This window comes from Cervus canadensis, chromosome 24 (assembly GCF_019320065.1).
Source record: "Cervus canadensis isolate Bull #8, Minnesota chromosome 24, ASM1932006v1, whole genome shotgun sequence".
NCBI lineage: Eukaryota > Metazoa > Chordata > Mammalia > Artiodactyla > Cervidae > Cervus > Cervus canadensis.
Genome location: NC_057409.1, coordinates 47,659,493 through 47,675,596, shown reverse-complemented (window position 1 = coordinate 47,675,596; position 16,104 = coordinate 47,659,493). Strand labels below are relative to the sequence as shown.

Genomic DNA, 16,104 nt, shown 5'->3' with positions numbered 1-16,104 from the left:
GATGTACTCTGCATATAAGTTAAATAAGCAGGGTGACAATATACAGCCTTGACGTACTCCTTTTCCTATCTGGAACCAGTCTGTTGTCCCATGTCCAGTTCTAACTGTTGCTTCCTGACCTGCATATAGGTTTCTCAAGAGGCAGGTCAGGTGGTCTGGTATTCCCATCTCTTTCAGAATTTTCCACAGTTTCTTGTGATCCACACAGCCGAAGGCTTTGGCGTAGTCAATAAAGCAGAAATAGATGTTTTTCTGGAATTCTCTTGCTTTTTCGATGATCCAGCGGATGTTGGCAATTTGATCTCTGGTTCCTCTGCCTTTTCTAAATCCAGCTTGAACATCTGGAAGTTCACGGTTCATGTATTGTTGAAGCCTGGCTTGGAGAATTTTGAGCATTACTTTGCTAGTGTGTGAGATGAGTGCAATTGTGCAGTAGTTTGAGCATTCTTTGGGATTGCCTTTCTTTGGGATTGGAATGAAAACTGACCTTTTCCAGCCCTGTGGCCACTGCTGAGTTTTCCAAATTTGCTGGCATATTGAGTGCAGCACTTTCACAGCATCACTTTTCAGGATTTGAGGTTAGTCACTTGTAACTCCTTAGGCATATACAGTCCAAGTTTTGTTACTTTTTGTTTTTTAAAAGATAGTCAGAGTTACTTATATATAATGCTCTAGAACCACCTGGTAATTATTTATTCACTATCATACAAAATTTTCACATAACTTATGGGTGAATACTGGAGTAAATGCTTATAAAATAGGCTTTGAGGGTACAACTACTAAGTCTATTCTAATAAAAGGCTTTTTTTTAAAAAAAGTAAGAAATAACATCAAAAACAAACTGAAAAGAAAACATTCTTATGCAAATTAAAAAAAAGTAAAAGCAAGATTTCTGAGTTTTTCTTTAGTCAATATAAATTTCTAGCTCTGTCTTTAATACATCAAATTCCTTCTGTATATTGACAGAATATATACCAGAATCTCTGCCTGTTGTAAACCCTGCCTTTGGGAAAAACGGTCCCATTTTTCTGAGTTTATTACCTGTGTTTCATAACTCACGGCATTTTGTGGGCTTCAGTAGCAGTATTTATTTCTACCAAAAATTCACCAACTCTTAAATATGGAACTCAGGTTCTCTAAAAGTCAAAACAAAAAACATTTTTGCAAACAGTGTTGGTAGCTATTTCCACAGAATAGTACTGATCAGAATATTCTACATTCCTTTATACATACAAAGGTAATGCTTGCGCATGGTAGAAGCGGAATAATTGCACGTCAATCTTACCATCAATTCATGGCGATATATTTGACAAATGTAATACATACCTGTCATATGTGTAAAACATATTATGAGCATTAGTGTTCAGTAAGACAATAGCCCAATAACAAATGACATTTTGTTATTCAAATGATCTTATAATGTCAACACCAATGCTAATAAAAATATATAATAGGCCGAACTCATCAATGGCACAGTTGTAATTCATTTGAAGTTTCCCACATTTCAAAGTCTTTCATAGATAAAATGAAATTCTTCTATTTTGTGGAATTTTAATCTTTATCTGTTAAAGGTTTGGCAAGGCAAAGGCCCCCCTGTTAGCAGAGGAAAAAAAGCAGAGCTGGAACAAATAGGTCACCCATACATATCACATATGTTGTGAGCACCTCTTTACTCCTGTAGGACTGAAAATTCTGGGTTTCCACATTCTTCATGCTTTAGCAATCAAAATAAAAGCATAATTTATGTCCAGACAGATGTAAAATGCTTCAGTTTTCATTTAAATTGCTGTTTCCCTTTTCAAATTATTTACAATTAAAAAAAATAATTAATTCTGTCTACTAAGGTTTTTAAACATGGACATTGTGAGTTCTTTTCATATTGAATTTTAAGGGATGATGCTTCACTCTATTTCTAGACTATCAGATGCAAGAAAGTTTAAGCGTGATGAATCAGTACAATGTTGGTAACATGGTGACCCTTTAAAACCAAAGACATAAAAAAAAAGATTTTTTTTCAAGGATATTTTAACAAATAAGGATTTGCTTTGTATATACATGCATACTTAAAGACAAAACTTGGATTAATTGTTATATTCAGGAAATATGTATTTTATTATTTAGCCCTTTATATGTGCGTGAGAGAGAGAGGGAAAGAGAAAATTTTCAGCTTAAGTAACTTCCTGAGAATTTTCTAATTAGGTAAAAATACTGATTGAGATATTTAGTTGTCTTACCAGCAATTGTAAGAAAAATATACTTTGCATATTCATGAGAAACATCATAAGTACATTATTGGTTAATATCCTAATGAGGCATCTGTTTAAACAGATGTTTTCATTGAGAAAACTGTGAAACATGCTTCTAAATTTACAAATATCTCGGTTATTCTTCCTTGCCTGGGAGGTTGAGCCAAAGTTTACGTAGATTAGAGGAAAGCCTGAGTCTGGAAAGATTCAAAGGATCCCATAAATGCAGATAAAGTAATACAGTTAAGTAACTTGGGAATTACTTTAATAATTATTTACAGAACGTCTGTTGCTTTCCTTCTTTGCTCACATACAAGTGACCTGAGTTACTCCGTCTTCCTGGTCAAACTGTCCATCATCTAGTTCCCTCAGGATGCTGTCACTGTTGCTGCCGGAGAAGCTGCTGGGCTGGGCTGGCCTCTTCTCCTTCATCCAGCATTCTCTAGAAGGGGCGAGTAGGCAATCCTCAGGCGGGCTTCTGCTCTCTGCAGGCTGTAACAGGTCTGTGTCCAAGCTGACGCTCCTGCTTGGGACTTTACTCCTGTCTTCACTTTTCACGTGCCGGCTGCCTTTCCTCTGAAACACAAGAGATTAGCAACTAGGAGTTAATAAAAGGCTGGGTGTCGTCCTGCCTCTCTGATCTAGCTCTCTGCCCACTTCTCGTCCAAATCCTGCTCCTCTTTAAGGACAGCTCAGGGCCGCCACCCGGCCAGGAGAAGATGTTCTCCCCGTTCTGTTAATAAACATCTGTGGCTTCCTGGTCCACCGTTCTTGCTGTCAGGGTGGTCGTGTGGCCCGATCTGGGCCCTCAACAACACCTCTGAGGAGAGAGACCTGTTGAGATCATACTTTGGGGAACAAAGCAGACAGAGATACACTTGAAGCTTCCATTTTTCGTCTTGGTATTTGTTGGGATCTGAGCAGCAGAAAAAGTGCCTTAGAGGCCACCTCACCCCCGTTTCGATAGGAATAGTCTGCACAGATAATTCAGATAGAGATCATATTGGAAGAAGGGGTGCCTTTCCAGGTGGGGTGGACCCCTCTCCTAGTCCTACTACAGACCGCTTCTGCCTGGCATGGTGGGATTGTTCAGCGACAGGACCAGCTCATTCTGCAGGCTGTCTGAGAAGCTGTAGATATTTTCACAATGGAATATTACTGAGACCTGACCACGCCCTTGGTGCGGTTCAGAATAAAAGGACATAGTTTTCCTGCCAAGGGTACTAAGTCAAGCAAAGGTATCTAAGTCAGTAGAAGGAGAGCCCAGGGAGACAACTTTCATGTTCAGACTTCTGATGAAATTTTCTTATGGGGCTTTCTTTAATACTGACAACATGACATAACTTAGGCACAAAAACTGAATAAGGATACACGATAAAAGATAAAGTGAAAAGTGAAAGTCACTCAGCCATGTCTGACTCTTTGCGACCCCATGGACTATAGAATCCATGGAATTCTCTAGGCCAGAATACTGGAGTGGGTAGCCTTTCCCTTCTCCAAGGGATCTTCCCAACCCAGGGATCAAACCCAGCTCTCCCGCATTGCAGGCAGATTCTTTACCAGCTGAGCCACCAGGGAAGCCCATGATAAGATAAGAAAAATTTTAAAGCCCATTATTTGCCATACTATCAAGAGTTTATTTTCTTAAAGCTCATTTACATGTTAGCTGAGAACTAGGATTACATTTTCTCAAATGTGAGAGGTAAAATTACTAAAATAAATAAAAAATCCCTTAGGAAAACAATATAGAAGTCAGATTCCTAGGCTAGTCTTAGAAAAGTTTGTTAGACTATAGATTTGTTGAACTACTGTGTATAAAATACAAAAGTATTTTCTGCTGGTTTTCATGGCAAATACACAATACAAACAAGCAGCTGTATTAAATTGAATTTTATGGGCTGCTAGGGAATGTAACCACAGTTGACAGTGGTTGGTTGACAGATTTGTTTATATAGGGAGATGCAGGCTGCAGTGTGCTGCCTAGAAAGGAGTGTGTTGGCAGCTCATCTTTTTCTTGGCTGGTTACCTGAGTCCTTGGGCAAGTTTAAAGGAACAAGCCTGCCGTGGGACCTGCCTCAATAAAGGCCCACCCTCGTGTCTCAAGTCAGATATAACTGGATGGTGGGGACATTTTCATTCGCATTCATCAAGTGCAAATATTAGATCTCAAATCCTTTTCTTTTTTATTCTGATTCACCAAATGTACCGAGTTTAACACAAGCAGTTGAACCGGACAGATTTACCCTTAAGGTACAGAAGTTGAGAACGGCATGTTCTCCCTGGTGTTGGGACACTGGTGGGTGAGGACAGAGCCTTTTGGCTGCAAGCAGGCCTGATGGGTACTGCTCCTTTCTCAAGCCTGGCTGCTGGCTCCTTTCCCATATGCACAAAGGATGCATTCACTCCTGAATGACCTCTCCTATTGCCTGAATGAAATGGGAAGGAGGGGGTGCCTGGAAGTACTTGGCAGTCTGGATCTTTCCTTCTTCATAAGCACCAGGGCCAAAGGTAAATTTTGCAATAAATTCCTTATTGTGTATCAGCCAATAGAGGCTTACTCTCACATACTCAATGAGGAATTTCTTAATAAAAATTAGGTATTAGTCAGGATAATAAGATAGAATAATTTGCTTTTAGATAAGAATTAATAAGTAAACAACCACCAAATACAAATTTCAAGTATTAGAAGATAATTAAATAACTAACTCTAAAAAAGATTAGAAAAAACCCTGATGCTCAGGAAGACTGAGGACAGGAGGAGAAAGGGGTGACAGAGGATGAGATGGTTGGATAGCATCACTGACTCAGTGGACATGAGTTTGAGCAAATTCCAAGAGATGGTGAAGGACAGGGAAGCCTGGTCTGCTGCAGTCCATGGGGTCACAAAGAGTCAGAAACGACTTAGTGATTGAACAACAACAACAACAAAATGTCAACAACAAACGCTTTTCTTTTTTACTAAATGACTCTTAATAAATACATCTTCAGCAATGATATTGCCTCCCTTACTCCACATGAGAAGACTCTTGAGAGTCCCTTGGACAGCAAGGAGATCAATCTGTCAATCCTATAGGATATCAGTCCTGAATATTTCCTGGAAGGACTGATGCTAAAGCTAAAGCTCCAATACTTTGGCCACCTGATTCAAAGAACTGACTCATTTAAAAAGACCCTGAAGTGGGGAAAGATTGAAGGCAGGGGGAGAATGGGATGACAGAGGACAAGACAGTTGGATGGCATCACTGACTCAATGGACATGAGTTTGAGCAAGCTCTGGGAGATGGTGAAGGACAGGGAAGACTGGCATGCTGCAGTTCATGGGGTCGCAAAGAGTCAGACACATCTGAGTGACTGATCAACAACTCCACATGAAATAATAGCTTTTCCAACAAATCAAATTGCAATGTTCTTATAACTTAGAGTGTAGGAGACAGAAACCTGACCAGTCCATGAAGATCATCCACTCTAATCCCTCCTTCTACTGATGTGGAACCGAGAAACAAGATGGTATTTGTCCGAGGTCAAAGGATAGCTGGCTTTGAACTGGAACCTGAGTGTCTTACCTTATTCTTTTTACATTTTTCACTATGCAAAAATGTGAGCAGATTTACGGTCAAAGATTTGTATGTTTCTCAGAGATTTCCAATTACAAAAATAATACAAGCTCAGTGTAGAAAACCTGGTAAAAACAAAGAAAAAAAGCAAAGCCCATCCACAATCCCTTCTCACAGAGATACCACTGTTAATATTTGACATGTTTTACTATGTATATCTGGAGAAGGAAATGGCAACCCACTCCAGTATTCTTGCCTGGAAAATCCCATGGACTGAGGATCCTGGTAGTCCATGGGGTCGGAAAGAGTTGGACACAACTGAGCGACTTCACTTCACTTCACTTCACTATGTATATGTGGGCTTCCCTGGTGGCTCAGTGGTAAAGAATCTGCCTGCCAATGCAGGAGACACATTCGATCCCTGGATGCAGAAGATTCCCTGGAGAAGGAAACGGCAACCCACTCCAGTATTCTTGCCTGGGTAATCCCATGGACAGAAGAGCCTGGCGGGCTACCAAAGAACTGATACCTTTGAACTGGTGCTGAAGAAGATTCTTGAGAGTCCCTTGGACAGCAAGGAGATCAAACCAGTCAATCCTAAAGGATATCAACCCCAAATATTCATTGGAAGGCTAATGCTGAAGCTGAAGCTCCGATACTTTGGCCACGTGACACAAAGAGCCGACTCTTTGGGAAAGACCCTAATGTTCGGAAGGAATGAAGGCAGGAGGAGAAGAGGGCAGTAGAGAATGAGATGGTTAGATAGCATCACTGACTCAATAAACATGAATTTGAGCAAACTTCGGGAGATAGTGGAGGATAGAGGAGTCTGGCATGCTCCATGGGGTTGCAAAGAGTCAGACATGACTTAGCAACTGGGCAACAACACTGTGTATTTGCCTATGCACACAAAGATGTGTACAGCTCACTTCTGCACTTAGCACTCACTGTATTTTGAGTATTTCCCTATGTCATAAAGAGATTTTTCATGCTACATTGCTAGGCTTATTCCTATAGGTTCTCAGAATTCATACGGGTTCTCTTCTGATATTTCACTATAAATTTGGGGAGATTCTATCAAGATTTGCATGCAGATCTAATGCCACCATTGATGAAGTCAGTCAGTTTTGTTTTGGTTTTTTCACTGTGCTGGGTCTTAGTTGTGGCATGTGGGAACTAATTCCCTGACCAGGAATTGAACCCAGGGCCCCTGCATTGGAAGCACAATCTTAACCATTGCACCACCAGGGAAGTCCCCAATTGATCAACTTTTGAGAATCATCCTCATTTACTAAAAATGAGTTACCCATTTCAAATACATGAGGCTCAGTGACAAAGCAGTTGCATTTATGGTGCCCTACCAGTCTACCTTTCATTTTCCACTCATGATGTCTTAAAAACATAAGCAGAATTATACCAGCAATTATAAGATATCGCATGCCTTGTATAGTGTCATGATGGATAGAGTGGAAGAGTAGCTCAAAAATATGATTTATATAGCAATAAAAACATGGAGTGGACATTCAGGATTTCTCCCCCTTGTGTTTTTCAGGCTTGAGGGAGGATTACAAAGCCACTGGAAGGCTAAGTGTAGCTCTAATACCAGTTAGAAAAGTCAGAGGCTTTGAATCACACAGAGAAACCCCACAGAATATGCTTGCTCACAAAGTATGTTCCTGGGTCAGGTCATCATCCAAGCTTGGTGCTGGCAAAATCAGTCAAGCCTGGGAGAGGAAAAAGTGTCATGGACAACCACTTTTCCAGCCAGCTTTCTCATCCACTTTCTCTATTGCAGTGTGGGCACATGACCCAATCAGATCCAATCAGAGTCCTTCTCTGGGATTGCTATATTGACTCTAGGATAACGAAGCTCTTTCTGGACTTCCCTGGAGGTCCAGTGGTTAAGAATCCATGGGGTCTGGCTGATTCATATCAATGTATGACAAAACCCACTGAAATGTTGTGAAGTAATTAGCCTCCAACTAATAAAAAATAAAAAAAATAAAAATTAAAAAAAAAAAAAGAATCCATGGGGTCAATCCCTGGTACAGAAGAATTCCACATACAGCAGGGAAACTAAGCCCGTGTGCCACAACTACTGAGTCTGTGCTCTAGAGCCCTCGAGCCACAATTACTGAAGCCAGTGTACCCACCCTTGAGGCTGTGCTCTGAAACAAGAGAAGACACCACAATGAGAAGACCAAGCACCGCAGCTAGAGCTCGCCACAATGAAGGAAGCCTGGGAGCAGCAAGGGAAGACCAAGCACGGTCAAAAAAAAGCATTTTAAAAAAAAGTTCTTTTGAAACATTAAGTAATTTACAATATTACATTACTCTCAGATATACAACATAGTGATTCAATATTTTTATAGATTATATTCCACTTATTAAATATTTTAAAAACTATTTACTTGACTTCATTGGGTCTTAGCTCTGGTGTGCAGGCTTATTGGCCTGCAGCATGTGGGATCTTATCTCCTTGACCAGGGATTCAACTCAGGTCCAGGGAGTGAAAGTGCCAAGGCCTAACCACTGGACCGGCAGGGAACTCCCTGAGACTGGCTTCCTTTAATCAGCATGCTTTTTGAGATTGCTGTTGTTGTTCAGTCACTAAGTCGTGTCCTACTGTTTGTGATCCCATGGACTGCAGCACGCCAGGCTTCTCTGTCCTTTACTATGTCCTGGAGTTTCCTCAGACTCATGTCCTTTGAGTCGGTGACGCCATCCAATCATCTCATCTTCTGTCGCTCCCTTCTCCTCCTGCCCTCAACCTTTCCCAGCATCAGGGTCTTTTCCAATGAGTCAGTTCTTCACATCAGGAGGCCAAAGTATTGGAGCTTTAGCTTTAGCATCAGTCCTTCCAGTGAGTATTCAGGGTTGATTTCCTTTAGGACCGACTGGCTTGATCTCCTTGCTGTCCAAGGGATTCTCAAGAGTCTTCTCCAATACCACAGTTCAAAAGCATCAATTTTTTTGGCACTTAGTCTTCTTTATGGTCCAACTCGCATATCCGTACAGTACTGCTGGAAAAACCATAGCTTTGACCACAGGGACCTTTGTCAGCAAAGCAAGGTCTAGGTTGGTCACAGCTTTTCTTCCAAGAAGCAACCGTTTAAAATTTTGTGACTGCAGTCACCATCCACAGCGATTTTGGAGCCCAAGAAAATAAAATCTGCCACTGTTTCCACTTTTCCCCCATTTCTGAGATTAATCCACGTAATTGTGGCTATCAAGAGTGTAGGTGGGAACTTCCCTGGCAGTTCAGTTAAGACTCTGGGCTTCCACTGCAGGGGCTGCAGGACTTAATCCAGGTTGGAGAACTAAAATCCCACATGTTGAGTGGCCCAAAAAAAAAAAAGAGTGCATGTGTTTTTATTTCTAAGTAGTATTTCGTTGTGTGGAAATACCACAGCTGTTTATCCATAAATCTGTTGAAGACATTTGGATTGTTTCCAGTTTTGGGAGATGATGAATAGAACATTCAAACTTTTATGTGTAGCTTTTTGTGTAAACAAAAGTTTTTCTTTCTCTAGGGCAAATGCTCATGAGAGGGATTGCTGGGTCATACCTCAGTGCATGTTTAACCCCATAAAAAGCTGCCGCATCATTTCTCAGAGTGGTTGTACCACCTGGCATTCCCACCAGCAGTGCTTTATAGTTTTCCTCATTCTTGATAGTTCCTAGAATTGTCAGTGTTTTTTTATTTTAGTCATTCTAGTAGATGTATGGTCTCATCATGGTTTTCATTTGCATTTCCCTTAATGATTGATGATTTAAATGTCTTTTTAATGTGTTTACTTCTCATCTACATATCCTCGTTGGTTCAAGACTTTTAACTATTTTTTAACAGCATTGTTTATTTCTTATTTTTTAAGTTTTAAGATACCTTCTGGATACAAGTCTTTTGTCACATATGTGATTTGCAAAATTTTTTTCTCCCAGTCTGTGGCTGTCTGTTATTTTCTTAGTGTCATTCACAAAGCAAAAGTTTAAATTTTGATAAAGTCTAATTTATCAATTTTTTAAAATGAATTATGCTTTTAGAGTCATATCTGAGAACTCTTTGCTTAGCCCCAGTTCATGAGATTTTTTTCCTATTTTTTTTCCTAAAAGTTTTCTGATTTTCCTAAAACAAACTATCTCTCAATGCTAGTGTTACTGCTAGGCTGCTTCAGTTGTGTCTGACTCTTTGGGACCCGATGGTTGCAAAGGACTGTAGCCTGCCAGTTTCCTCCATCCAGGCCTATGGATTGTAGTCTGCCAGTTTCTTCTGTCCATAGGATTCCCCAAGCAAGAGTACTGGAGTGAGTTGCCGTTCCCTCCTCCATGGGAGCTTCCCAACCCAGAAATCGAACCTTCTTGTCTCCTGCATTGGCATGAGGGTTGTTACTACTAGCGCTACCTGGGAAGCCTCAACAGCTTAAAGAAATTGAGGCAGAAATTGGGAGTATAAATATTTGAATTTATATTGACCATATTTTAAAATTTCTCAAGCTATCTAGAATATTGTATAAAACACCTTTGAAACAAAAAAATTCCAAAAGTAAAGGTCTTTATAACTTCAGAAGAAAAAATTCCAATGCTATGTTTTCTTCATTATGCAATTCTCAATTCCCTCCTTTATAACAGAGGCAATATATATATATATACTTTATACTTCATTTGTTTATTTGGTGGCACAGCACAACTTGTGGGATTTTACTACCAGGACCCAGGATGGAAACTGTGCCCCTGCAATGGCGGAGGCTTGCCCACCGGTCTGCCAGGGAAGTCCCACAGAATGTTTCTTGGGAACTTGGAACTTGAGCCGTTCTCCCCAGGACTGGAAGGCACTGCTCACCGTGGGCTCTAATTCAGTCTTTCTGAAATCTGTTAACTTGATCACTCTGCTCTCCCAAGGGAGTTATCTTCCTATCCACATACAGCCCCTCTACCTGCTTGCCTGTGGGACCAGCTAGAGTCCGTCCAAAATCAACGTGAGACAACTTAGCATGAATTACATATACTCTTAGTCTATTAATAGCTTTGCTAGTTTAGAAAAACTTTGAAGTTTTCTAAAACATTATTTTCTTGATAATACAGAATCACTTTAAATAATTTTCTGGTCCATTTGCAAACTTCCTCTTTTGAAAGTTAGGCCTTAATTAATTAAGATTAATTATGCCATAATTAGGATTGCTTCATTCAATGATACTATTCTAAGTGTGCATCTAGTAGGAGTCTGGTAAGAATAAGGTGACTTGAGACTCAGCAGAGCCCTTCAGCAAAGAACTGAAAACATATGACCTTGAGGAGACAATACAGAAGTGCCGTCAGAAGTCAAGATTGCACAGATCTGTCATAATATCAGGCACATTCACTTATGAGGCTTATAACTGTAGGAGCGGAAAATCTTTTCCTCTGTCATCTTAGGTTCAGCATCTCACACCTGCAAATTAAACTAGAATATAATAGGAGAAAAGGTTTATTTTGGATGCACACAAAGGCTGCACAGGGAAGGAAAGCCCAAAGAGGCAGTTAGACCTGGGAGATGATTTTCATTTTACAAAGGGTGTCACACTGTGGTGAAGTGACCAGACAAATAAGAAGGGATTTGGGGTTTTAGGGGCAGTAAACTGTGGGAAGGTAAGTATTTGGGGATGGCTTAGTGGTAAAGAATCCAATCCACCTGCAGTGCAGGAGACCCAGGTTTGATCCTTGAGTCGGGAAGATTCCCTGGAGGAGGAAATGAAACCCACTCCAGTATTCTTGCCTGGAGAATCCCCATGGACAGAGGAGCCTGGCGGGTTACGGTCCACAGGGTTTCGAGGAGTCTGGACATGAGCACAAGTATTTGGGAAACTAATGCACGAGGGGGTTTAGTAAGTTGTGGGGACTGCAGGTGGTGCTCCCAGTGATGAGTCGTCTCTGGTACAGGAGAGGGAAGCAACTTCACACAGGGAAAGTTTTGTCACATTGGCAAAAGGAAAATTTATGCCCTGCTTCTGTCAGAAAGGGAGAGGTTCTGTGTCGTTGCCTTTAGCTCTGAATAGTAATCTATACACCCAAATGGCATACTTTGGGGTCATATTCTGATTCAGAACCGTCTCATATTCCTGTTTGTTGGCATATTTCCCTTGTTATATGTTGGTTCAGAAGGCTGTTTCCTTATTAGGTTCCCACTTCCTCATCTGTTCACCATTTAGAATTACAGTGAGAGATTAAGGATTGAATGGTTCAGTTTAACAGTTCAAAAAGCATCACTTTTACTCACTTCTGGTGTTTGAGCAGCTGAATTCCACATAACTGGTCTCTGAAGGAATACAACCTGCTTTGTAGCCAAATTCCCCTCACTGCAAATTAAAACAAGAGCGTTAGCATTTCTAACTTAGTAATTCTCTATATTTCACACTTGGCTAGAATGTTCCACATGTATTCTTTGTAAAATAATCTTCTGATCTAATAATAATTATCAAATAGCCTATATAAGTTGCAGCAGATAAAACAAGGGGAAAAAAATCCCTAAAAGCTAAATATAGTCCTTATAAAAGAAATTCTTAATGTTTAAAACTTGTAATCTCACTGTGCTAACATACGTGGTTTCATCTCATGGTCTTCCCTCTTATTGCTTATCAACGTGCATATTTCTGCATGTCTATAACCACTGCATATTTGCATTTTGTATTCTGTATTCTATGCTTATCTCTTTTCTTGCTTGTACATTATGATCATATTCTTAATAGCTGCATGATATCCCAAAGAATTAAGATACCAAAATGTACTAAGCCTTTCCATTATTACTGGAAAATTAGGTTGCTTCCGGCTTTCTGCTAATTATAAATAATGCTGCTATAGAAATATGTATAGTCTTCTTTATTCGTTATGACTTATTTCCTTGAGATAAATTCATAGGCGTGGGATTATTAGGCCAAAAGGGTATGATTTAAGCTCCTTGGTATGCATTGTCAAATTTGTCTTATGAAAGAAAGAGACCAGTTTGGACTGCCACATGTGAGAAATTTATATACATTTTCCATTGAGGGACTTGAGCCACAGCTAGTTTCATTTTCAGATGCTTCTTTGTAGTCAGCTACTCAATATTCTCCTTATTTAACTACCATCATGGCAAATTACCCCTTGCCAAAGACTACTTGGGGTTTGGATTTCTCTGAAATGCTTTTCACAGAGTCTCCATGGATTTATGGGGAGGGGTGTCTGTAGCTAATGTTGCTCAGTTACGACTTTTATTATGCAAAAAACCCCAACAAAACCTCACTATTAGCTGCATTTTATGCTGAGCTCTTTTTTCTGGAAAACAAATGAAACATTGAAACTCTGGCCCTAGTGGTCAACCCCACACAATTCGAAAATCCCAAACTTACTGATACTGTTGAATTTTGAGAAAGAGCAAATCTTCCCACAAAGTGGTAATGAGAGATTGCTTCTTTTTTTATTTTTAAAAGACTGCTTTTAGTCTAATCTCATTTTAGTTTGACTCTATCTTTGAAAAAAAGACATGGTGTGAAATATCTCCTAGCTTTGGGGAACAGTTTGAGTCATCTGGAGACGTCAGCGTGAGACGGGAAGGGGCTGGTGGTGTACGGAACAGGCTGGCTATTTGGCGGCAGGGAGAATACGGGAAAGGGCAGTGGCTTTAGAAGCAGACGGTCCTGGATTCTAGGCTCAATTCTACAGTAAAACAAAGAATGCTGCTCACCATCTAGTTCTACAAGAATCAAGTCATTAGTCAATGTAACCACTGACTTACAATTCACTCTGAAAGGAATTCAGGTGAAGATCAGAATGAAGCACTTGGTGCTCTGGGAAAACAGGCCGTCCCATAGCTAGAAATATTTTAGGAGGATTTTTTTAACGAACCTCGTGTCTTATATCTTCCCATACTTAGAAAAGATCTAAAGTCATGAACTGAGATACCCGTTCCTTATGACTAACCTTCTACCAATGTGTGCTTGACTGCATGTCACCCTTTTCCAAAACTATGCACATGCTGACCTGTCTGCCTCACCTCTTGGGAGCATTCCTCAGAGCTCTCTGAGAGACTGTATCCTGAACTAGAGCTCTTAGTAAGTCCCCCAGGACTCACAGCTCCCAGGTTGTGCTGTTTTCCCCCCCAGCTGACAGTACTGAAATGGCTGATGATACTACCTAATACCTGCTGACTTTGGCGAAGTTTTAAAATTCTCTTTCATTTCCTATCAAGGGCTTTGTGATAGATAAATAAGTCAGTGGATATGAAGAGCGTCCGCTGCGCTTGCCACTGGAAGGAGCACAGCAAATGGGATTTCCTCCCAGTTCCCCCATTCATTTAGTGAAATGTGGGGTAGGGTTGAGTGGGAGGAACATATCTTAGAATCAAGAACATCTTCCAGAGAGAACAGCCAAGGAAAGGGGGAACAAGGAGAGCAGAGGTCCCTGGATAATGTTCAAGGCATGTGACGTAGGTGGAGAGTCACATGCAGGAACCAGGCCTAGAACTGTCCAAAGGCGAGAAGTCAGGGGACGATTAGTCTTCTTGAATAGAAAGTCTCCTGGGGCCCCAGGGTAGGGACTGGGGGTGACCCTTGATGAGTTTTCCCCAAAAGATTATAGGATGGGGCAAATCTGAGTGTACTAGGGTGTGATGTTCGGCCGACAGCAGGCTTCTCAACCTTTATGAATGGGGTAAAACAGTAAGTGTGGAGACAGTTACTCAAAGGCTGCCTATCTTAGGACAGTCTTTGGCTGCCCAGGTAAGACTTTGGAAGGTTAGCATTTTCCCATCTCTTGGGAGGTCCTTGAGTTAGACTTAATTTGAAATATGTCTAAGACCTCACTGTCTCTGGTTTTCTAAAGGACATTCTGATTTAAGATAGGTCCTGCTGGGACTTCCCTGGTGGCGCTGTGGGTGGGAATCCACCTGCCAAAGCAGAGGTCATGGGTTCGATCCCTGGGCCAGGAGGATTCCACATGCCTCGAAGCAGCTAAGCCCAAGTGCCACAACTACTGAGCCTGCGCGCTAGAGCCTGTGTTCCGCAACAAGAGAAGCCATTGCAGTGAAAAGCCTTTTCACGGCCATGAGGAGTAGCTCCTGCTCACTGCAACTAGAGAAAGCCCATGCAAAGCAACAAAGACCCAGAGCAGCCAAAAATTAATTAATTAGTTACATGAAATAAACTGCTTTCTGTTAAAAAAAAGTCTTGCTATTTTTGGGCTTCCCAGGTGATGCCAGTGGTAAAGAACCTGCCTGCCAATGCAGGAGATGTAAGGGACACAGTTTTGACTCCTGGGTCTGGAAGATTCCCTGCTATTTTCAGAATATCTGTGAGATGTGGAATGCCTTTTGGTTTGGAGAATGGCAATCATGGTAGAATGAAAGGGAAAGAGGTCTGAAATCATACAGAGGGACAGGGCAAGTGAGTCCCTCAGAGTCTCCAGGAGCTCCAGAGGTAACTCTGTCTACTGAGCTTGGATAGGACATTTGCTCTGTAGCACAGGCTTCTGAAAGGATTTGACTGGTGACGTCATTATGGGATCAGAGAGATCTTCAAATGCTCTCCTGGAAGTTCCTGGACAGAGCCTACACCTGCTATTCCCTACAGAAATTTTTTTTTACCCAGAAAGTACTATTAGTTAACTGAGTAACTCAATACTTCTCTGGGAGCGTTAAGAACATTTAGATTCTCTTTTGGAGTGTTATTAATGGGTGGTCATGCTTTGATATAATAGAAAATCAATGCAGCTTTTGGAAAATGCTTGATTTCCACATAAACTCTGTAGAAGTTATAGCACAACCTGCTTTGGTGATGAGTACAGACTGCAAGTAGGGGCTTCCCTGGGGGTTCAGGCAGTAAAGAATTTGCCTGCAATGCAGGAGACCTATATTCGATCCCTGGATTGGGAAGAGTCCATGGATAAGGGAATGGCAACCCACTCTAGCATTCTTGCCTGGAGAATTTCATGGACAAAGGAGTCTGGCAGTCCCCGGGGTTGCAAAGAGTAGGACATGACTGAGTGACTAACACACACACACACACACACACACACACACACACACACAGAGACTGCATGTATAAGCTGCTCAAGGGAATACTTTCAAAGAAGATGTGAAAACATCTGCTAGTCCTTCCTTCCTGAGGGCAAGAGATAGCTCCACTGTCATCATGAGGTACAGGTTAGCCAGGGCAGCCGGGGGGGGGGGGGCTGGGTTCCCTGCAGCAGTGGCGGAAAGTAGAGCGAATGGATACAAGGGCCTAGAGGGGAAAGGAGGGTCATCAGTCCAGGAGAAGGTCCAGGAAAGTACCATGACACCCAAGGCCAAAGCCTAG

At 41.3% G+C, this 16,104-nt stretch overlaps 1 protein-coding gene across 3 annotated transcripts in view; it reads right to left on the bottom strand.

Annotated features, from left to right (window-relative positions):
• Positions 1-1,068: 1,068 nt before the first annotated feature.
• RFTN2 (raftlin family member 2) overlaps positions 1,069-16,104 on the bottom strand; it is a 64,198-nt gene continuing 49,162 nt past the window's right edge. For 2 of the 3 annotated variants that reach the window (XM_043445047.1, XM_043445046.1), the window contains exons 9-10: positions 12,054-12,132; positions 1,069-2,822 (exon numbers count right to left, since the gene is read on the bottom strand). In XM_043445047.1, coding sequence (XP_043300982.1) covers positions 2,553-2,822; positions 12,054-12,132 — 349 coding nt within the window. In that variant the 3' untranslated portion in view covers positions 1,069-2,552. Of the gene's footprint in view, positions 2,823-7,953; positions 8,040-12,053; positions 12,133-16,104 lie in introns of all 3 variants that reach the window. The other variant, XM_043445048.1, reaches the window with a different exon arrangement.